The 24,062-nt window shown below is 41.7% G+C and overlaps 1 protein-coding gene across 2 annotated transcripts in view; it reads left to right on the top strand.

Moving 5' to 3' along the window:
• The window catches only part of wsb2 (WD repeat and SOCS box containing 2), a 38,284-nt gene that overhangs the window by 1,592 nt on the left and 12,630 nt on the right, over positions 1–24,062 (top strand). The window contains exons 2-6 of one of the 2 annotated variants that reach the window (XM_072248011.1): positions 418–651; positions 2,814–2,988; positions 12,402–12,622; positions 19,659–19,790; positions 23,947–24,047. In XM_072248011.1, coding sequence (XP_072104112.1) covers positions 618–651; positions 2,814–2,988; positions 12,402–12,622; positions 19,659–19,790; positions 23,947–24,047 — 663 coding nt within the window. In that variant the 5' untranslated portion in view covers positions 418–617. The remainder of the gene's footprint in view (positions 1–417; positions 652–2,813; positions 2,989–12,401; positions 12,623–19,658; positions 19,791–23,946; positions 24,048–24,062) is intronic. The other variant, XM_072248013.1, reaches the window with a different exon arrangement.

Below are 24,062 nucleotides of genomic sequence, written 5' to 3'. Positions count from 1 at the left end.
ACTGGTTGATTATTGTCACATGTACCACGGTGCAGTGAAGAACTTGTCTAGCACACTGTTCTTACAGATCAAATCGAAGTGTTTTGAGATTGAACAAGGTAATGCAGTAACAATACAGAATGAAGTGCAACAACTGTAGAGGAAGTGAGTAGAGTAAGGGACTGAGGATGAAGATCAGTGTTGTGAATAATCACGGTGGAAATGTTGCTGCCTATCCTTACTGATTGAGGTCCGTTGGTCAGGAAGTTAAAGGTCAAGTTACAAAGGAAGTGTTAAGGGTATATTATCAAAAGAAGAAATGATCTGGATGATAACTTTGTCATCTTTCAATTTTTATATTTTAAGAATATAAGAAAAGCGGATCTGAAATTGGCCACTGTGTCTGTGACATTCAATATCTTGTCTGATCCACCTCAGGCTTCGTGTCTTCTGTTGAATTCCCCATAACCCTCAATCCCCTGATACATCTACAAGATACATACTTCCTCTTTTACGTATCAGCAAAGAACATGCATCCCAGCCCTCTGGGATAGAGAACACCGGAGATACACTATTCTCTTAAAGAAAATCTGGAGTGAGATATGAACCCATTATTTTCTTGTCCTTGAGTCAATGCTATGTCTCAGTCGCCATTGACACTTTTTTTTGCAGGTTAGTGTGGTTATCTTTATTTTGGATGGGTCAGGGGATGCGTTTTGTAAGGGCATAAGCTCATTAAATGTTTTTATTTGGCCCTCTCTATAAGACGGATTTGAGCATGGAGATCTCTTTAGTCCCCTTGGAGCAGAGCTTTCCAGCCTGGGGTCCACAGCCAGATTGGAAATAGGGTCTTTCTTATCTTGCATCTTTCTTATTTATCTGCCAGCTTTTGATAACCGACAATGGATGATTTGAAACTGAAGTAGTTTTGCATCCCAGTATATAGCTTGTGATTTTTTTAAGGAATAGATGAATTTCTAAGTCAAATTACATTTATTATCAAAATATGTATAGTTTATACAAACATTGAGATTTGTCTTCTTACAGGCATCTACAAAATAAAGAAACACAATAGAATCCATTTATAAAAAAAATGCACCTCTGAATTAGAAAGCAGTGTCGATCTTGTAGTTCCCACTCAGAGGCATCAGCCCCATTTTAATATAGAAATAATGTTTTGGAGAATGAAAGATTTTTGAATGCCACTTTGACAAGCGATTGACATGGGGTGTTTAATTGTGTTGGAATCTTTTAATATTGATCACGAACAAATATGACTCAACAAAATGTGATTTGATTTTAAACTAACTTCATTTGTATGACAGCAGGAAGTGACTTGTGTTTCACTTCCTACTTATAATGATTTAAGGGCTGTGGAAATTATTACAAGTGGGTAGAATTGTGTTGCTGGAGTCTCTGTCCCCCTCACTATACCCCTTGCCCATCCTCTAGGTTCCTCCCCCCGCCTTTCTTTCTCCCTAGGCCTCCTGTCCCATGATCCCCTCATATCCCTTTTGCCAATCAACTGTCCAGCTCTTGGCTCCATCCCTCCTCCTCCTCCTATCATTTTGGATCTCCCTCTCCCCTTCCCCCTCCCGCTTTCAAATCTCTTACTAACTCTTCCTTCAGTTAGTCCAGACGAAGGATCTCGGCCCGAAACGTCGACTGTACCTCTTCCTAGAGATGCTACCTGGCGTGCTGCGTTCACCAGCAACTTTGATGTGTGTTGCTAGAATTTTGTTGCTGCTTACTACCCTCCAGTAGCTGTCCTGCGTCCTGCCCTTCCCTCTTCCATCCCCACCCCCAAACTCGGTTCATCTACATTTTTTAAAATTTTTGCTAGCCCGCCAGCCACCTGCTCTCTTGTCTTGCAACTTCACCCCATGCTACTCTTGCCAAGCTCAGCCTCCCTGTCAACCGCCATCCCTTGTCAGTCTACAAGTCACCCCGGGCTTCTGCTTCACGGTGTCCCCTCTCCATACTGGCCATCTCCACTCGTCACTCCATCCTGAAGCAGGGGTTTGAGCTAAAATGCTGACTATTCTGCCTCCAACCACACCCCTCACAGATGTGGTTCACTCTGTTGAGCTCCTCCAGATTATTCAAGATTCAAGATCCAAAAAAACTTTATTGTCGTTCTAACTGTACATCAGCTCTGCAGGGCAGAATGAGACAGCATTTCCCAGGAGCAGTGCAATCATAACATAACAAATGCAACACTAAATAATAAAAATAACAATAAATAGTAAAACACAACAGCCACATGTCAGTTAAAATCAAGTTATAAGTGTCCAGTGCAAGTTAAAAGTGTCCAAAGCAGAGTCAGGTAGAGCGGCTATTTAGCAGTCTGACTGCCTGTGGGAGGAAGCTGTTAGTAGCCTTGTGGTTTTAGTTTTGATGCTCCTGTAATGTTTGCCTGATGGCAGAAGAACAAACAGTTCATGGAGAGGGTGTGAGGGGTCTTTAATGATGTGCCATGTCTTCTGGAGGCATCGAATCTGAAAGAGGTCTTGGACAGAAGGTAGGGAGACCCCAGTAACCTTCTCTGCTCCCCTAACCACCTTCTGCAAGGCTTTTTTGTTGACAGCACTGCAGCTGGAGTACCAGGTTATTTGTTGCTTCATAAGGAAATCGTCTTTTTTCTAAAAAAATATTAACTTCTGTTAATTGAAATAATTGCTATCATTACATTATATTCAGTTTTTATGATAATGGATCCTGTTGAATACCAAAGTTGTAAAAGTGGGGAAGGACTTAATGAATTTACAAATCCTGCATGAAAGGCTAGTGTGATGGCGCTATTTGTGATGCATCAGTATGCTTTTGTTTTACAGAAGCTGGGTCTCTTTCGGTTGCAAAGCTCATACCCAAACGATCTCGTGAATTAGATATCAAACCTGGCTGTGAAACTTGGGGTGTCGCATTTTCACCTGATGGCTCGTACTTTGCATGGTCACAAGGGCACAATATTGTAAAATTGATTCCTTGGCCACCTGAAAGCTGTAAAATGTAAGTTTTCAGATTCATTCTTAAAAAATCAAGCAAAATGTTTGTAATTGGTTATTATTATTTGTATTTCTTCCAGAGCTTTGCTTTGATTTTGCTGTGATGCTTTCTTAACTCAGGTGTGCAAAATTACTATTGGGAGTAATAATTAGTGGGACGTTGGAGGATTGGGAAGCTTCTTAAAAACCAGGTTTCAGAGTGCCTACAGCCAGAGGTCGTGGTAGACATTGGCACCAATGACATAGGTAGAAAGGGGAAGAGGTGCTGTACAGGGAGTTAGGGAAAAGACTGAAGAACAGAGCCTCCAAGGTAGTATTTTCTGGATTACTCCCAATGTCACATGCTAATCAGGGCAGGAATAGGATGGTGATGTAGATAAATGAGTGGTTGAGGAAGTGGTGCATAGAACAGGGTTTCAAATTTCTGGATCATTGGGATCTCTTCTGGGGAATATATGAGCAGTACAAAAAGAACAGGTTACATCTGAAACAACATGCAAAACGCTGGAGGAACTCAGCAGGCCAGGCAGAATTTATGGAAAAGAGTAAGCAGTCAACATTGCGGGCTGAGACCTTTTACCAGGACTCAACTACCTTATTTTACACCTGAACCCAAGGGGGACCAATATCCTTACGGGCAGGTTTGCTAGAGCTGTTGAGGGTATAAATTAAGTTGGCAGGGGGATGGGAACCAGAGCGATAGGGCTCAGGATGAGGCTGTTGGTACACAAGTCAATGCAGTGTGTAGTCAGACTGTGAGGACAGACAGGCAGAGAGTATGGCAAAGTCGCATCAGTGGGATGAGGTGAAGTGTAACATGGGGGCAAAATTGAAAAGGTGTTGAATACAGAACTGAAGATGCAGAAGTGAGTGTAGTTGCTATTACTAAGGACGAGGTGCTTGGGAAGCTGAGAAGCCTGAAGGCAGATAAGTCATCTAGACCAGATGCGTGACACCCCAGGGTTCTGAAAGAGGAAGCTTAAGAGATTGTGGAGGCATTGGTAATGATCTTTCAAGAATATCTAGATTATGGAATTGTTCTTCAGGCTGGTAATTTTGCAACTGTCACTCCACTCTTTCAGAAGGGAGGGAGGCAGAAGAAAGGAAATTATAGGTCAGTGAGGCTAACTTCAGTGGTTGGGAAGATTACTAAGGATGAGGTCTCAGGGTACTTGGAGGTATATGTAGGCCAAAGTTGGCATGATTTACTTAAGAGGGAATCCTGCCTGACAAATCTGTTGAATTCGTTGAGAAAATAACAGGCAGGATAGACAAAGGAGATTCAGTGGATGGTGCTTACTCAGACTTTCAGAGGTTGGTAGGTTCTTGGTTAGTCAGGGTGTCAAAGATTATGGGGAGAAGGCAGGAGAATGGAGTTGAAAGGGATAATAAATCAGCCATGATGGAATGACAGAGCAGAATCTGGGCTGTGACCTAATTCTGCTCCTACGTATGTCTTATGGTCTTGTTGCATTGAAATCTCAATTGTTCTCCATGCATCCATCATCTTAGACTTTGTTCAAACAGATTATTATAAGGGCAGCAAATTTAATCTTGCACAAATCAATCCACCAGTAAACAGGTCTGGGAATAAAGATGGATACGATGTAACTTGAAAAGGAAAACAGCCTGTACAAATATCAATGCAAATATCTAATCAGCCAATCTTGTGGCAGGAACTTGATGTATAAAAACATGCAGACATGGTCAAGAGGTTCAGTTGTTGTTCAGACCAAACATCAAAATGAGGAAGAAATGTGATTTAGGTGACTTTGACCGTGGAATAATTGTTAGTGCCAGATGGGGTGCGTTGAGTATCTTAGGAACTGCTGAGCTCCTGGGACTTTCACATTCAAGTCTCTAGAGTTTACAGAGAATGGTGAGAAAAACAACAAAAATCCAAAATGGCTTGCTAATGAGAGAGGTCAGAGGAGAATGACCAGACTGGTTCCAGCTGTCAGGAAGGTGACAGTAACTCAAGTAACTACATGTTACAACAGTGGTGTGCAGAAGAGTATCTCCACATCAGACCTTGCAGTGGATGGGCTACAACAGCAGAAGACCACAAGCATCCACTCAATGGCCACCTTATTAGGTACAGGAGGTATCTAATAAAGTAACCACTGAGTGTGTATAACTTTAAACAAACTGTTACATCATCTTTGATCACAGCCTGTTTGTGCTCCCTTAAGATCCCATGGTTTGAGATTGCCCTAGGATTAATAAAAGTAATTGAGAGCTATGTCCCCTGCTTATTGACAGTCTCTCGAATAACGACAGAATAAGAATTGTGCTTTGTGGTTGGGAAAAATGCAGAAGTGTGTAGGAGACTGGATGTCTGCAAGTGGTTTGACATTATTAATGCATCAATATTGGTACCGTTTTTGGAGCCCACTTAGTGGAAATGAGAGGGGGATTCTGTGACGCATTGCTTTTTGCTGGTGTCCAGTAGGTAGACCAGAAAACATTGCCACAAATGACAGCACTGTAGTGCATGCTTCTGGCTGCATGAGAATGGTTGTAATTACCACTTCCATTAGCAATATTTTTCTGACAGCAGACACAGGATTGCTGGGTCATGCCTCAACTCCATGAGGAACTCTGTAGCCTGTCTCTCATTCACAAAGGTATTGCTCATAGATGAAGTCATAACTAAGAATGTTCTCAACTAGCAGAATGTGTTAAGATTGGTTAAAAAAATCTACTTAATGATTCCTAAAAATAATCTATGTGATCAGACCCTTGGTACTACAGCCAAGATTTTGTTGTTCTGGTTAAATCAGTAAGAGGATTGTGATTACAATGTATCTAAATTTGTTTAATGGAATGCAAGTAATAGATCATCTTTTGAGTTTTCGGTGACTATGATTATAACTATCTATCCAACCCAAAAAGCTCTTTTCATTGACTTAGACACATTACTGGACAATAAAGATTTTGCTTCCTGAATACTTTTGAATACCATTGAGAGTGTCCTGACAAGTTGTATCTCCATCTGGTCTGGGAGGAGTCGAGCATCAGACTAGAAGTCCCTACTGAGGACTGTGAGAACAGCTGAGAGGATCATAGGGGTCTCCCTACCATTCATCGGGGACATTTATCAGGACCACTGCGTACGCTGGGACCTTAGTGTTATTAAGGATCCCACCCATCGATTCAGCACCCTCTTTAACTTTCTACCATCAGGCAGGAGGTGCCGAAGCATAAAATAGGAATGGTCAGTATGAGAAACAGTTTCTTCCCCCAGGCCATAGGCTTCTGAACTCTGCCGCATTGTATTCGAAGTGTCACTGGTTAATCTGTTCCGTATCTTAAAATACTTAATATTGCTTGGTTGGTTGTTCGTCCATCGTTGACGTCGATGAGGACCTCGACACCATTATTATGGTGTTGAGACTAGCGCATGGTTTGGACTTAAGTGAGGGAGAGTTGCGCAGCGTCAGCCTCACTCTCTCTTCACAATTCCCATCTGGATCCAGTGGCAAGACAGAGTCGAGATGGCTGGAGATGGGACTAGGCGCAGTGGATGACCAGGACATCATCTGTGTCTTGTCCTGCTCTACACGTTCCACGACGCTTGCAGAGACTGCCTTCTTGACCGTTGGACCTTCCATAGGTCTCATCCTCTCAATCCGCTGGAGTCTGTCTTCACATGCTGGGATAGACAACTCCCTATCACACCGAGGGTTTGAGACCCGTCGGCTACCCTCACCTGGTTTAGCCGGCTTGTCGAAGCCGTTGCCCGGGGCGCGGCCGCTGTCGCATGCAAACAGCTACAGGGAGCCACAGGTGAGAGCTGAGTGCCAGGCGGGGACCAAAGGTGGACTAACCGCCCTGAAAAGGATGCGACATGTTCCCCCACCAGAGGTGCTACCCCTCCCTGACACCCCATACACCCCACTTAATATTAATACGCTGTAGTTATTGTGTGATTTTTTTTTTATCCTTGCCTTCGTAAGTTATTGTGTTATGTGTGTCATGTACACTACTGTGTTTTACACCCTGGTTTGGAGAAACGTTGTCTCATTTCTATATACATTATATGGTTATATACCTTGTATACATGTATATAGTTAAAAGACAATAGACTTGACTTGAAGAACTGATGCTAAGATTAAGGAAGGCATTTTTGTTGGTCCGCAAATCAAACAGGTCTTCAATGACAGGCAATGTGAAGAACTTCTGGAATGATTCAAGCAGTCTATCATAAATGAAATTTCTGAGGAAACAACACTTAGAAAAAAATTGTCGTTCAGTGTTACCAGAGGTCTTTATCCTATGTGAATAGAATCTCATTGAAAGCATTCGGGTAATACACACAAAATGCTGGAGGAACTCAGCAGGCCAGGCTGCAGCTGGGTCTCAGCCCGAAATGTCAACTATACTCTTTGCCATAGGTGCTGCCTGGGTTGCTGAGTTCCTCTAGCATTTTGTGTGTGTTGCTTGGATTTCCAGCATTTGCAGATTTTCCTCTTGTTTGTGAGTGGAAGGCATTCAGGATGTTGTTGAAAATTTTCTTGGTAACTATGTGCAGCTGGGTTGTCAACGTGCTTCAAGCATACAAAACCATGCAGTGCAACATGTCACTAAAGATTCAATTTCTGCATTCCCACGTCAACTTCTTCCCTGCAAATCTTGGCGCTGTCAGTGATGAGCATGGTGAAAGATTTCACCGCGACATCGCAGTCATGGAGAAATGGTATCAGGGCAACCAGACTCCATCAATGCTGACTGATTATTGTTGGACACATAAGCTATGTCCACACTAGACCAGATAAATCCATAACCGAAGCTTTTTCTCTTCATTTTGACCCTCCATCCACACTGAAACGGCATCTTCCTCCCCCAAAAACAGAGTTTTTCTAAAACGCTCTCCAGAGTGTTTAAGTCTGAAAACACTGGTTGGGTGTTGTAGTGTGTACAGGGTAACTGGAAGTTTTAAAAAACCTGTCGTCCCTTTCATCGGTGAAGAGACTATGGCTGTAGGAAATGTTTCCAGGGTGACCCCTCTGTGGGAGTGGGGAAGATGTTGGTGGGGCCACCCAGGGGTCTGTGTGTCCGTATGTGTAGCTATTGTAGTGGCTGTGAGGCTGGTATTGTGGCAGTGAAAAGTACTGGGGGGGGGGCATCATATTCCTCATCATTGCAAATCCCTCTGCAACAGAGTTAGTCAGTTTTTCAATGTTCGTTGTCAGCCAGGTCATACTGTCCGCGAGCTCCCTGTCGGTTGTCTCCATGTGCTTCAGTACTTTTTGTTTAGTTTTAAGTCCTCCTGCGCGAGAGCCAAGAGCTGTCCGTCGTTTGGCAACTTCCTTTTAAATTTTTCTAGTCTGTAACTGGACAAACGCGCACCAAGTATACTGTTTCCTCTTCGCTTGTTTTCTGTAGCCGTGTCCTGCACATGCCCAGTAGGAGGAGATTCATCCAAATACCCATTTTAATGTGGACAGAGGTATATTCAAAATCACCTGGTGTGGATGCCTATCGTTTTTAAGCAAAACCGGCATTTTCAAAATTATCTGGTCTAGTGTGGACGTAGCCTTAAATGGGAAGCCTCAGACACTAAGTACTAATGAAAGTCATCAACAAAACAGTTTTAGCTAAGTTGAACTACAGTATTGCAAGGCATCAGCACTGTTACGCAATTAAACACACTATATTCAGAGAAAGTTAATTTGTTTCTCCAAATTCCTACGTGATACAAGTAGTCTGAAATTATATTTGTGTTCTGCTCCAAGCAGTCTATCAAAAACAAAATAAATTTCTGAGGAAGCAACAATTTCGAGAAAAATTGTTGTCCAATGTTATCAGAGATCTGTATCCTATGTGGATGGCACCAATTGAAGCTGGTCTGTGTCAGGAAATGCAGGGGAGTTCCAGTGGCCTATAAAATGTGAAGTATGAAACCTTGTTTAAAACCATTGTGAGGATATGCTTAGTAATCACAAACTTGACGGTTTAACTTTTGGTAGGAAAGCCTTTAGAAACAATAGGGTGAGTTGATAAGAGAAAATTAACAGTCACTTGCAGAAGCATGAATTATAAAGGGGAAGCTAACAAGGATTTAAAAGCAAACTTATTATTGGTTGCCAATATGAAAAGTTGATTAAAGGAATGCAGTTATCAGCTTTATGCATTATCAGAAGCTGTGAAACGTTACACAAAAAAGATCTACTTAGAATAAATAGTCTGGAGTATGGAGGATGGGGCAGAGAGCGGAAATGTGATAAATGGCTGTTCTGGAAGAAATTGGTGCTTCTCAGAGTTCAGGGTGAGGATTCTTGATTTGAATATGAATGCATGGGGTACATTCTCCAATTCCAGTCAGTACACTGTGGGAGGGAAAAATGAGAAGGTCCTTCAGAGAATTCAGAAACAATTACTAGAATTGTTCCAAGGATGAGGAACTGCAGATGATGTTCCACTTTTCTAGCTCAATGTTAGTTAATATAAAAATAAGTCTTTGAAAAAAATATATCTGATTATATTAGCTTTGTAATCTTTGCTACCAATCTTCCTTTTTCTTTAGATAACCTTCCTTGTGGAATGACTCAGTACTATTGGTTATCCTCTGCAATCTTGTGCAAGTGGGCATTATTTACTGCAGTTTCAGAATTGGGTTTATTATGACCAACAAATGATGTGAAGTTTGTTGTTTTACAGCAGCAGTACAGTGTAAAGACATAAAAATCTCTGTAAGAACTAATAGTGGAAAAGATGAATAATGAGGTAGTTTATCAAATATTCTTAAACCTGATTAGAGGGGAAGAAACTGTTCCTAAATTGATGAGTGTGCATCTTCAGGCTCCTGTAGCTTCTCCCTAATGGTACTAATAAGAAGAGGGCATGTCCCGGATGGTGAGGGTCCGCAATAATGGATGCCATCTTCTTGAGACGCTCCTCTTGACGGTTTCCTTTTGCGAGTCCAAAGACGTATTGGGTAGGTTAAATGGTTATTGTAAATTGTCCCAGAATTAGGTTGGGATTGCTGGGGTAGTATAGCTTGATGGGCCAGAAGGGCCTAATCTGCACTGAATCACTAAGTAAATAAATGTCTTTGATTTTTGGCGGGGGGGTGAGGGGGTTGTGCTCGTGATAGACCTAGTTTAGTCTGAACTCTCTGCAGCCTCTTGAGATCCTGTGCATTGCAGGTCCAGAGCACTCGGAATGCTCTCTGCCGTACACCTACCAAGTCTTTGACGTACCAAATCTCCTCAAGCTCTTAATGAAGTACTGCTGCTATCTTCTGTTACTGCTGCAATACGTTGGGCCCAGTACAGATCCTCTGAGACACTAACGCACAAAAACTTGAAGCTGCTCATCCTTCTCGCTACTGACCCCTCAGTGAGAACTGCTCTCTACTCCGGGCTTTCCCTTTGTTTTTGAAGTCCAAAGTCGGTTCCTTGTTTGTTGCTGACATTGAGTGCGAGGTTACTGTTTTGACACTATTCAACCAGCTGATCTGTCTCAGTCCTATATGCCTCCTCATGGCCATCTGAGATTGTACTAACCTTGAGAATATTACAGATCATGAGCTAATCTCACATGATGTCCAAACAAACACAGATCCACTGAGCTGTGAGGAGGAACCCTGGTTAATTCTTCTTAAACACAAAGCCCCCAAGCCATAACTTTGTGTTTCCCGGATGAAATGTTACATATCTACCACCTTGTTGAGATAATCTAGCCACAGACATGTGAACCTTCGACCTGTCTAGAAAAATGTCTGAATCATTGTATCTTGGTAAACTTAATTATTGGATTTCAGGGGCTGTGCAATGTTTAAGAATTGAAATGTCATTGTCAGCCTGCGAACAACTAAGAAACTACTTTACCAACAGAGTGGTGTTGCCCTTTCTGCTAGTAATTAAGTTGGATAGGATACATCTATTTACGTGGAAACTGTTTAGCTATAATGCTTAACCTGCTGGTTGGGCGAGGAAAGCAGGACTGGTTGGTTTCTGTGTTATACAAATAAATATTGGCATTGATTTGTTCTTGTCATATATTCCAGGATACAGTGCAAGTTTATATTGCATAGTGTTTATACTGTTCAAGTCTTTACACAGTGTGTTGAACTAGAATAAGGTAAAACAATAACAATGCAGAATGAAGTCTAAAAGATACTGAAAGAGTGCAGTGCAGGTAAACAATGATGTGCAAAATCAAAATGATATAGATTGTGAGGTCAAGACTCCTTCAAATCATTTAAGAGTCTGATAACAGTGGAACAGAAGCTGCTTTTCAGCCCGGTGGAATGTGCCTTTGGGCTTTTGTATCTTCTGCTTGATGGGTTAAGGGCAGAATGCCAGGTATGGGTTGGGTCTTTGATTATGCTAGCTGCTTTACTAGGGCAGTGAGAAGTGTAGACAGAGTCCATAGAGAGGAGGCTGGTTCCTGTGATATGCTGTTAAATAAATAATATTAAATATGCATAGAATTATCAGGAAAATAACTGCAATTAAAATGTTTGGATTTCTCTGTGAACATCAAAGTAGGACATACATGGTAAATGGTAGGGCATTGAAGAATGCTGTAGAACAGTGGGATCTAGGAATAATGGTGCATAGTTCCCTGAAGGTGGAATCTCATGTGGACAGGGTGGTGAAGAAGGCTTTTGGTTTGCTGGCCTTTGTTAATCAGAGCACTGAGTATAGGAGTTGGGATGTAATGTTGAAATTGTACAAGGCATTGGTGAGGCCAAGTTTGGAGCATTGTGTACAGTTTTGGTCACCAAATTATAGGAAAGATGTCAACAAAATAGAGAGAGTACAGGGAAGGTTTACTAGAATGTTACCTGGGTTTCATCACCTAAGTTACAGAGAAAGGTTGAACAAGTTGGGTCTTTATTCTTTGGAACGTAGAAGGTTGAGGGGGGACTTGATAGAGGTATTTCAGATTATGAGAGGGATAGATAGAGTTGACGTGGATAGGCTTTTTCCATTGAGAGTGGGGGGAAATTCAAACAAGAGGACATGAGTTGAGAGTTAAAGGGCAGAAGTTCAGGGGTAACATGAGAGGGAACTACTTTACTCAGAGAGTGGTAGCTGTGTGGAACGAGCTTCCAGCAGAAGTGGTTGAGACAGGTTCGATGTTGTCGTTTAAAGTTAAATTGGATAGTTATATGGACAGGAAAGGAATGGAGGGTTATGGGCTGAGTGCAGGTCGGTGGGACTAGGTGAGAGTAAGAGTTCGGCATGGACTAGAAGGGCCAAGATGGCCTGTTTCTGTGCTGTAATTGTTATATGGTTATATATGAAATAAATCACTTGCTTGGTCCATCACAGTGAAGACTGTGTTAGCTACTGACCTAGCGCAAATGGATTTGGATTTGTATTTGCACAGGCAGAAGTTTTTCATCCTAAAATGGTCAGCGAATTCTTAATCAGCAACATTTTTACCTTTTCGTTTTTACAGAAGCCGTAAAAGCACAAGTCGTTTAAAATCGGATGGCAAGGCAAAAAGCCAGTGTGGTGAAAAGATAATCGACTGTGGTCAGAATGTGTGGGGGTTAGCAATTGGATCTCCTCCCTCCGAGAACAGAAGTCAGTCGTCAGCGAACCAGAGCAAGCGCTCGGGAATGATCCTCGCCACAGGTCTTTCCAATGGAGAAATCAAACTGTGGGAAGTGCCTACCGGTAAAATGTCTTGAGGTATCCTGTTATGTTGGCAATGGTGTTGTGGTGATAGAATGTACTTGTCACCCAGAGGAGCAGCTGCCTTTAAACCATTTGTATGCAAAATATCTATTTTTCCTCTCTCAAAATATTAACCTCCTGGAAGTTATAGGTTCAGTGATGCAAATACCTCTCAGGAGTTTTTTTTAAATCAAACGTTAAGTGTCTGACGTGTGGTAGGTGCTGACAGTGAGTATATTTGCGGCGTGGGGAGAGGGTGGTTCGCAGTTTGACTGATTAAGCGTGCCTCCAAATGTTTTATGATCTTGTGGGATATGAAATTGTATCTTCCTTTGCTAACTCAAAGACACTTAAAATTAATTGTACTTTAAGGGCCATCCTGATGGAGATCATATGCCCACCATAAGGAAGAACGTTGAACAAGAATGGTGTTCATGGAAGGACACCATGGAGGAAGCCACTGCTCTCCAGTAAAAAACATTGCTTCATGTATCAAGTTTGCAAAAGACCACCTGGATGTTCCACAACACTTCTAGGACAATGTTCTGTGGACAGATGAGACAATAGTTGACATTTTTGGCAGAAATGCACACCACTGTGTTTGAAGGAAAAAGGGCACAGCACACCAACACCAAAACCTTATCCTAACTATAGAGCCTGGTGGAAGGAGCATCATGGTTTGGGGCTGCTTTACCGCCTCAGGGCCCGGACAACTTGCAATCTTTGAGGGAACAGTGAATTCAAGATTGTATTAAGACATTTTACAAGGGTATGTTAGGGCAGCGGTCTGTCACCCGAAGCTTAATAGAAGTTGGATGATACCAGACAGTGATCCAAAACACAATAGTAAGTCAACAACAGAATGGTTTAAAAAGAAAATTTGTGTTTTGGAATGGCCAAGTCAGAGTCCAGACGTTAACCCAATGGAGATGCTATGGCACAACCTGAAGACAGCTGTTCACTCAAGGTATCCCAGAAATATTGATGAATTGAAACAGTTTGCATGGAGGAGTGGTCTAAGATTCCTCCTCACCATCGTGCAAGTCTGATCTGCAGCTACAGAAAACATTTGGTGGAGTTATTGCTGTTCAGGAGGTTCTACCAGTTATTAACTACAAGGGGTCACATACTTTTTCCAGCCTGGACTGTGAATGACTAAGCAATGTGTTCAATAAAGACATGAAAAGTACAATTGTTTGTGTTTTATTAGTTTAGGCAGATTATGTTTGACTATTATTGTGACATAGATGATGATCAGACCACATTTTATGAATAATTAATGCAGAAGACCAGTTAATTGCAAAGTGTTCATAAACTTTTTCTTGCAACTTTGTTCAGCTGCATGTAGAGCTGGGAACACATTTAAGTATCAGCACTAGGTTGTTTTGCATGTTTCTCTTGTATAATTACAAGATTCAAATTATTTCTATATTTAAAAAAAGAATCAGTAATACTGGCTTAATCGAAAACTCTCTCACTCTGAAATCTGTATATTTTCCCTGTGGAATTGAATGAACAATAAAGGTTCAATGAGGTTCAATATTCTGGCATCTTCTCCCCCTCTTTCCCCCCCCCCCACCAAGTCCTGAAGAAGGATCTCAGCCTGAAATGTCGAATATTTACTCTTTTCCATAGACCTGAGTTCCTCCTACATTTTGTATGAGTTGCAAAGGTTCAATGAATTTGGGAGCTATTATGGGAGGGGTGCCCAACAAAAGGTGACTGCCATTTCTTGTTTCAACCTCCTTTCATTGCTTGGATAATTTGTGATGGGCTAGGCTGGATGTTAAATAGAGTTTTACTTGGAAATCATTTATTGTTTCCTCTAATCTATATACTTGGTTTTTGAATGCAACAGTAGAGTTGAAACCTCAATGTAATCATCAACAGGAGTGCCTTTCTTTAAAAGGATTTATTTTTAACCCATCCCATTATTTACAATCACTCAACTATAACAGAGTTGCTCTTATTCGATTTGCCCATCCCTTAGATTCACTTGGCTAGGGTTGCTGCTGGGAGGAACTATGTTGGTCAGACATGAATTTTTACTAAGGTTCATTTTCATTATTACAACATTATGCAATCTATGTATTTTAAGATGAGCAATGTATTTGTATTTATTAGATCACGTGGTTCCAGTGAAACGAACTATCTGTTTATCAACATGTAAACATTTTATATATCTATGAGCAACTTGATCTAGGGTCACTCGGAATGTTTTGTTTTTAACAATACTGAATTCTGAGCCAATTAAGTTTGTATGGTGTTCTCACTATATTAATTATGGCAAAGGCAGCTTAGTGTTATCTCTATGAAACTTCTGGCTCACTACATCAATGGCAACTTTTTTACCCAAGAATACTAATCTCATTTGTCTACATTAAGCTGTTTTGCTGTGCCTTGTCCATTTAAGTGCCTCTGTAAATACCCTTTTAATCAGATTGTATCTGATTCCACCACTTACTGTGACAGAGCTCCAGATTATCAACCACCTTTTCTTAAGACATCTTTCCTGTCAAATCCCCAATGAAACGTCATCTTCTAACCTTAAATCTATGCTCTCATTTTTTTTCTCTCTCTCCAAGGAGAAAACTGATTCTGACCATCTACCCTACCAATGCCTGTTATTTTATATAAACCTTAATTAGATCATCCCTTGGATTCCTTCGTTCCAGGGAATAAAAACCCAGCCTATTTCCCCACGATTCTTCCACACTGGTCCGTGCGCTGAGGTTTATTTTATTTTATGCTGCATAAGATGAATTGATGAGATCATTTGTAATATTTGGAAAATTATTGTTTGAGGTGATTTTTAGAATGTGGAGTCCAAAGTATTCAAGAGCAAGAGAGTATGTTGTCCTTCAGTTTACAGAGCATAGCCTTTTTTTAAAAAAAATAAAATCATGTATTTATATCTGCAATTGCATTTTCCAATATAAAGATATCCAGTGATTAAATATCAGTACCTTTTGTATACGGGGTTAAAATCAAAGCATTGTGAGTAATGTCTTTATTTTCAATGAGAATGCCATTGACATGTAAGGTGTTATGTTAATTCCAGTACATACATTGAATGAGCTCTGAAAAGCACACCTATTTAATGTATAGTGTTACTTTTTGTTAGCTACAGGGCCATCAGGAAAGATCCTGTAATGCAAGTAACTGGTCAGTAAATCCTTCAAACATTCCGATTCTCAACCAGGAAAGTGGCCTGCCTCTGAGTGCTAATGCTGCCACTTTCAGTCAATTTTGGCAGAGAGGTATGTTTCCTCTTCTGTGGGCTGCCCTGGGAAGTTTGCATTCTAGAATATTACATTAGCTTGACATCTGCATTAGTTTTTTTTTTGTTCACTTGTATCTGACCATTTATTGTCCGTCATGAATTGCCTTTCGGAAGGTGTGGTGAGCCTTCAGAATACAGACGAAGTAACATGTAGAAACAGCAACACACATAAAAGTTGCTGGCGAACGCAGCAGGCCAGGCAGCATCTCTAGGAAGAGGTACAGTCGACGTTTTGGGCCGAGACCCTTCGTCAGGACTAACTGAAAGAAGAGTTAGTAAGAGATTTGAAGGTGGGAGGGGAGGGGGAGATCCAAGATGATAGGAGAAGACAGGAGGGGGAGGGATGGAGCCAAGAGCTGGACAGTTGATTGGCAAAAGGGATATGAGAAGATCATGGGACAGGAGGCCCAGAGAGAAAGAAAAGGGGGGGGGGAACCAGAGGATGGGCAAAGGGTATAGTGGGGGTGACAGGGAGAAAAAGGAGAGTGAGAGAAAGAATGTGTATATATAAATAACGGATGGGGTACGAGGGGGAGGTGGGGCATTAGCGGAAGTTAGAGAAGTCGATGTTCATGCCATCAGGTTGGAGGCTACCCAGACGGAATATAAGGTGTTGTTCCTCCAACCTGAGTGTGGTTTCATCTTTACAGTAGAGGAGGCCGTGGATAGACATATCAGAATGGGAATGGGATGTGGAATTAAAATGTGTGCCACTGGGAGATCCTGCTTTCTCTGGCGGACAGAGTGTAGGTGTTCAGCGAAATGATCTCCCAGTCTGCGTCGGGTCTCGCCAATAAACAGAAGGCCACATCGGGAGCACCAGATGCAGTATATCATCCCAGCTGACTCACAGGTGAAGTGTCGCCTCACCTGGAAGGACTGTCTGGGGCTCTGAATGGTAGAGAGGGAGGAAGTGTAAGGGCATGTGTAGCACTTGTTCCACTTACAAGGATAAGTGCCAGGAGGGAGATCGGTGGGGAGGGATGGGGGGGACAAATGGACAAGCCCTGAATGGTCCTTCCAGGTGAGGCGACACTTCACCTGTGAGTTGGCTGGGGTGATATACTGCATCCGGTGCTCCCGATGTGGCCTTCTATATATTGGCGAGACCCGACGCAGACTGGGAGATCGTTTTGCTGAACACCTACGCTGTCCACCAGAAAAAGCAGGATCTTCCAGTGGCCACACATTTTAATTCCACATCCCATTCCCATTCTGATATGTCTATCCATGGCCTCCTGTACTGTAAAGATGAAGCCACGCTCAGGTTGGAGGAACAACACTTCATATTCTGTCTGGGTAGCCTCCAACCCAATGGCATGAACATTGACTTCTCTAACTTCCGTTAATGCCCCACCTCCCCCTCGTACCCCATCCGTTATTTATTAATATACACACATTCTTTCTCTCTCTCTCCTTTTTCTCCCTCTGTCCCCCTCACTATACTCCTTGCCCATCCTCTGGTTCCCCCCCCCCTTTCTTTCTCCCTGGGCCTCCTGTCCCATGATCCTCTCATATCCCTTTTGCCAATCAACTGTTCAGCTCTTGGCTCCATCCCTCCCCCTCCTGTCTTCTCCTATCATTTCGGATCTTCCCTTCCCCCTCACTTTCAAATCTCTAACTAGCTCTTCTTTCAGTTAGTCCCGACAAAGGGTCTCAGCCTGAAACGTCGACTGTACCTCTTCCTAGAGATGCTGCCTGGCCTGCGGCATTCACCAGCAACTTTTATGTGTGTTGCTTGAAATGCCAGCATCTGCAGATTTCCTCGTGTGTGCGATGTAGAAACAGTGTTGTTTATTTTCTGAGAAAGGTAATCCCACAGAGTTCTTAGGCATAGAAATCCTGGAGTTTAGACATAGTGACCCTGACAGTCTGGTGGTAGTCAAGACCATGTGTGATGTTGAGGGACCTTGCAGCTCGGGGTGATACCACATGTCTGCTGCACTCAAAGTTCAAAGTAAATTTTATTATCAGAGTACATACATGTCACCATATACAACCTGATATTCATTTTCCTACAGGTGCACTCAGCAAGTCTATAGAATAGTAACTATATCAATGGAAGATCAGCTGGAGCTCAGAAGATGACAAACTGCAAATGCAGATTTCAATAAATAATGAGAACATGAGATAACAAGATAGATTCCTTGTAGTGAGATCATTAGTTGTGGGAACACCTCAATGGATGGGTAACTGAGTGTAGTTATCACCTTTTGGTCAAGAGCCTGATGGTTGAGGGATAGTCATTGTTCTTGAACCTGGTGATGCAAGTCCTAAGGCTAGTTATGAGGTGTTCAGGGGAATTGCAGCTTACTGTGTTCTCATCCTCCGTTAGGAATTTGGAATGTACTGTCAGAGAAACCAAAGGGAGCACACCCCATGAATCAGCAGCCCCTCCCTGGTGACTCCACGGACACTCCTCTAAACTATATCATTGGCATTTATTGTGCAAGCAAACTGTGGAGATGCCATTGCATGATGAACTACAAGATGCAAAAGTGCATTCTAACTGTTTAATGTTGCAAATGGTCCCATTGACAACCGGGCATGTTCATGCTTGCAACGGTATTCCTTCAGTGTTGTTTCTTTCTGCTTTGAACTTCAGAAACAAGTTTGGTTCCTTTTCATTGATATGATAGCAAGGTATTCAAGTTAAGTAATGGTCATCATAAAGTGAAGCATATAGGAATGTGCTAATGATAGAACGTGTGAGAAAGATAAGATCCAGTGTATGATGAATGGATGCTAAGGTGTTAGGTCAGGATCAGAGTAAAATTATATTTTGGGGATTTCTTTTCTGAACAATTGGCTAGAGCATTTTTTTAAAAATAAAAAGTAACATCGATAAAGTTATTTCTTACTGTGAAGAGTTTCACACCCAATATTTGTTAACTGATCTTTGACTGAAAAGGGGTTGCAGTTTTGAAAGTATTGTACGATTGGTGAGACCATATATGGAGAACTGTGACTAGTTTTTGGCCTTCTAACATAAGGGATAAACCTGCTGCAGTGGCATTTCAAAGGAAGTTCATTATATTGATTCCTGGGGTAAAGGGTTGACATTATGAAAAGTTGAACAGGTTGAAACAGAACTTGCAAGTTTAAAAGAATGAGGGGTAATTTTAATGAAATACTTAATATTCTCAGGGGTGTTAAAAAGAGCTTTTGAGAGGATGCTTCCCCCTTGTGGGGGAAATCTAGAATTGGGGGCAGACTTTTGAAATTAAAAGTCACTCATTTAAGATTGAGGTCAGAAGTTAATTTCTCCTTTTAAGGGCTGTGAATCTTGGGAATTCTATAGGCATGATCAAGGCTGAGATGGGCAGGTTTTTTGGCCTCTGAGGCAATTGTGAGTATGGAGAAATGGGCAGGAGTATAAAGATGAGGGCAGTCACGATCTTTACGAAGAGCAGAGATTTTGACAGCTAAACATGTTTCATGCTGACAAGTGGTCTGCTCCTGCTCCTGTGCTTTTGTATTCCATGTTGTACAGTAGAAAGGTATGAGAATAATCTTGGGTTAATCTCATGGCAATATGTTACAGCTCATACGTTGTGCACATATTGGATTGATCTTCTCCACTGCAGTTAAGTATTTTGCAAGTCTAGGTATTAAATATTGGCAAGAAGGATATAGGAAAGCTAAACTCCTCAAAGTTTTCTCCAGAGTCAGACCCAGCAAGTGTTCTATGCACTGACATGTGATAGAAAGGATTGTATTTTCATAGCATGCTGTTGTCTGTTTCTGTTGTAGCACGTCTACTCTTCAATTTAAAAGGCCATCAGGCTGTGGTGAGGTGTTTTGCTTTTATCTCCAACAAAAACTTCATGCTGGTCTCTGCATCACGAGACACAACTTTGCGTGTATGGGATCTACAACAGAAAGGTAAATGAAAACCTTTATTTTCCTTTCAATACAGTCCTGTGCAAAAGTCTGTGTGTGTGTGTATATATGTATGTGTGTGTTTGAGTATTTGAATACTTGAATAATTTTATGTATTGCACTATACTCCTGCCGACGCGATAATAAACTGATTCTGATATGGGTCTCTTTTGTGGACTGAGAGTGGGAAGGAGGCAGGGAGAGGGGAATCACCACTGGGGAAAGAAGGAAGAGGAGAGGAAGCAAGTGCTCCTCTGGCACCTGTCCCACACTTCTCCCAGAGGTCCATTCCCCACGTCCTTTGCTCCCACCAGATTTACAAATTCCCTCACCGTTTCCATGTTGACAAACGCAGTTTTGTGCAAAAGTCTTTGGCACACGTGTAGTTTGGGTGCCAAGACTTTTGCACAGCACTGTACTTTATCATGAGGTTGAAGTATAAACAGGCTGTTTAACTTGTGAATTAAATTTCAACATAACACCATAACCCACAGGAGCGGAATTAGGCCTCTTCATCTGTCTGTGGCAATTGAATTCCACAGATTCACCACCCTCTGGCTAAAGAAATTCCTCCTCATCTCTGTTTTATAGGGATGTATGGCTTCTAGTTCTCCAGGAGAGCACAAGAATTTAGGTTGAAAAGGGGTAAAAGGTTGATTGGGTTATTCATCCACGCTAATTTCTGAAGAAATGAAATGGAAAAAAAATCACCCTTCATTCTGAATAATACTCATGAACACAATAGGCAGAGGTGAAAGTAACTTAACCACCTTACTGGCGTCGTATATTTGCATAGCCTTTCGCCAAACCTCCAGTTTGTTTATTGTGATCAGACGCATGTCTAAGAGTGGAAGCAGTTTCTTGTTACTAATTCTTTGAAAACATTTGTTCTGATTTTTGTTTTAAACACACAAGTCTCCAAAGCACCTTTGCTATAAGGTGGGGAAAAACCCAAATATCTCCACCTACCAGGTAGCAGGTACTAGGTTACCTGCTTTCTGGTAAATTTCCTTTGCATCTTGACAACAGCTATTGTCTTATTCTGAAAAGGTGGCACCTTTGTACTTTCCCAACACCTATTCAGTTCTGTTGCTATATACTTTCTGCACCCATTGTATCTCAATTATAATTCTTCGTTTAAATGGTATTCTTAACTTACCACCTGTAAAAATCTGAGTCGGTACATATTCTATTTCCTGGCTTTCTGTTTTCTCTGTATCCTCTTTAAATTTAGTTTGTTTACCTCTTCTCTCATTTCTCCCATTAAAATGTTATGCATTAAACTTCTGTGTTTGCCTTGCTGACATCTGTAGTCCTATTTATTGTTTATTACTTAGTATCATATCAAATGCATACTTCAAAATTTGTGCTTTGTTTCCAAGTTCATGCATTAATAAATGGCAAAGAGAGTACTGGTGTTAATACTAGCACCTGAAGGATGATGTCATTACATGCCACACTCCAATTTAAAAAGAAGTTCAGTACAAGTCTCTTGCACTGAACTTTCACATCCGTGCTGTAATTCCACAGGCTTGGTTGTATTTTGCTGTACTTTTTTTTTTAAGTCCTTGTACAGAATATTAACCATACTAATCCATTCTCACAGATTCTCTACTCCATTGCTAATTTGTCGTATTTCCTTACAACATGGGGTGCCATTCGGCCATCAAGTCTATGCCAGCGTTCAGAGCAATCCCATCTGTCAGTCATACAGCATGGGAACAGGCCTTTTGGCCTAATTCATCCATGCTAATGAAGTTGCCCACCTAAGTTTGTCCTATTTACCAGTGTTTCTCCCATATCCTTCAAATCTTTCCTATCGACTTGTGTGTCCAAATGCCTTTCAAATGTTGTTGCTGTGTTTTGCGTCAACTACTTCCTCTGGCAGCCTGTTTCATAAACTCACTACTCTCGGTGGAAACAAGTTGCCCTTCTTGGCTTCTTAAGACTTCCCCTATTCATCTTAAAGCTAAGATGGTGCAGATAAGTAGCAACTCTTTGCATGCAGCTCCGATAGGAATCATGAAATATTCCCTTTTAGGAGCACTACAGCTGAAATCCAGTCACAGACATGGGTACAGTACTTTAGTGAGCAGCATCGTTTTAAGACGTTTTTTAAAAAAAAATCTGTTGGTACTCAAAATTGACAGATCCTGGACTGCAGACTCTGGTTGTGAGTGCAGTTTCCTTTAAGAAAACGGAAGTGGGGATGGCGCGCTGGTTTGCGGGTACGATTGAAACACTGAAGCCTTAGACCCCCAATCCTGACTAGCCTGCTGGTGAATGTACAGTATCTGGGGAAAATAAAATTGAAGACCTCAGAGCAAGATTGCTGTACCAGAGGGACATCAGGGGCTGCTGTGTACTTCACGGAAACATGGTTGTCCCCCAACTTTGTGGACGCAGCACTCTTTTTGATTAACTCGTTGTGATGTACAGACATGGTGGTTCTGTCTCACAACCTGGAACATCTAGAGGTCAAATGTCATCCTCTTTATCTGCCGAGGGAGACCTCTGCCATCACAGGCACAATGCAGCGTACTCTGATGCTTCCCCTAATATTGCAGGGGACTTCAACCAGGCCAGCTTGAAGTCTCTGAACAATTACCATCAACATGTCGCCAGTGGAACCAGAGGAGCCAAAACACTTGACCACTGTTATATCACCATCGAGAATGCTTACCGTGCTATCCCATGATCACACTTTGGAAAGCCCAATCACCTAGCGGTACTTCTACTCCCACCATATAGACAGAGACGAAAGGCTGCAGCACCAGTAGTGAGGACCACGAAGATACGGTTGAGGGGGGCAGAGGAGCGCTTACAGGCCTGCATTGAGTTGGTGGACTGGACAATATTCGGGCACTCATCTTCAAATCTGAATGAATATGCCACAGTTGTCACTGACTTCATCAAGATCTGTGTGGATGAGTGTGAACTTTCAAAAATATACCAGATGTGCCCAAACCAAAAGCTACGGATGAGCTAGGAGATTCATAGTCTGCTGAGGGCTATATCTGTGGCATTCGTGACCAGTGATCCAGAACTATACAAGAAGATTATGTACACCTCTATAAGGTTACCCCTCGGTCTCCTGCACTTGAAAGAATAAAGACCTAGTCTATCCAACCTCTCCCTCTAACCTAAACCCTCAAATCCTGGCAACATTATTCATAAAATTTCTTTGTACTCTTTCCAGCTTAATGGAGTCGTTTCTATAACAGGGTAGCTAAATCCATAGAAAACATTCCAGTCCCCTGTTCCCTCATTTATCATGTCATAACCTGCTGTCTCTCATGTGGCTTGCAACCTACCAGCCACCTGCTGTAAAAGGCAATTTACAGCTGCCCATCAAAGTACCAGCACATCTTTGGATATGGAAGGAGTACTGAGCACAAGTAGAAAACCCATGCCATCACAGAGCTCCACATTTGGCGCCCTAGGTCAGGATTGGAACTCTGTAACAGCAGCTGTAATGCTGCTGATGCATCCTTTGCATCAATTTAATAACCATCTAATGTGCTGGTACAATAGATTCATCCTTTAATTATCAGACGTAGGTCCAAGTTAAGAAAGAAAAGTTTAACAGAGGAGAACTGGAAATCAAGATAGAATTTATCTTGGGGTCAACCACTGGACAGCTCTTGGGGGCTGGATCATTTGTAATATAAGCAGCAAGTGGGATAGAGGAAGGGGAGGGAATGGTGGATGCAAATTTAAAATATCCTTTGTAATCTAATTAATTTACTCTAAACAGAATTTGCCCACCACTTTAGGTATTATACTGTAAGGCTAGTAATTCAGGTAACGTACAATTATCCTTGGTTTTTTTTTGCATTGAATTATCATTCCAGAAAGAGTTAATACTTTGGTCAGCTGGGGAATTTTATAAGCATTCCAAAAATGATTTGAGTCATTTAGTCTGGAAACTTGGGGACCTACTTCTATTATTTATGAAATTAGAGATGAAGTTGATCTGTGATGTTATCTGTCAATTGGAATTCATGGAATCTCCATGACAGGAAATGGCTTTCAAGTTGGGTATCTCCCTTTTGACTCTGGCACTCCCAGAAATATTTAACCTCACTCATGAATGTGAAATACAAACAGGAGTATTATTTTAGTATGACAAACTTCTTCCTTTTCTCTTCTACCGCAGGTAAACTACTACATGTATTAGATGGCCACAGACAATGGGTCTATTGTTGTGCAGTTTCCCCTGACTCGAGTAAACTATGTTCTGTGGGAGGAGGAAAGACTGTAAGTTTCCAATTT

This window comes from Mobula birostris, chromosome 31 (assembly GCF_030028105.1).
Source record: "Mobula birostris isolate sMobBir1 chromosome 31, sMobBir1.hap1, whole genome shotgun sequence".
NCBI lineage: Eukaryota > Metazoa > Chordata > Chondrichthyes > Myliobatiformes > Myliobatidae > Mobula > Mobula birostris.
This window is presented reverse-complemented; position numbering and strand designations above follow the sequence as displayed.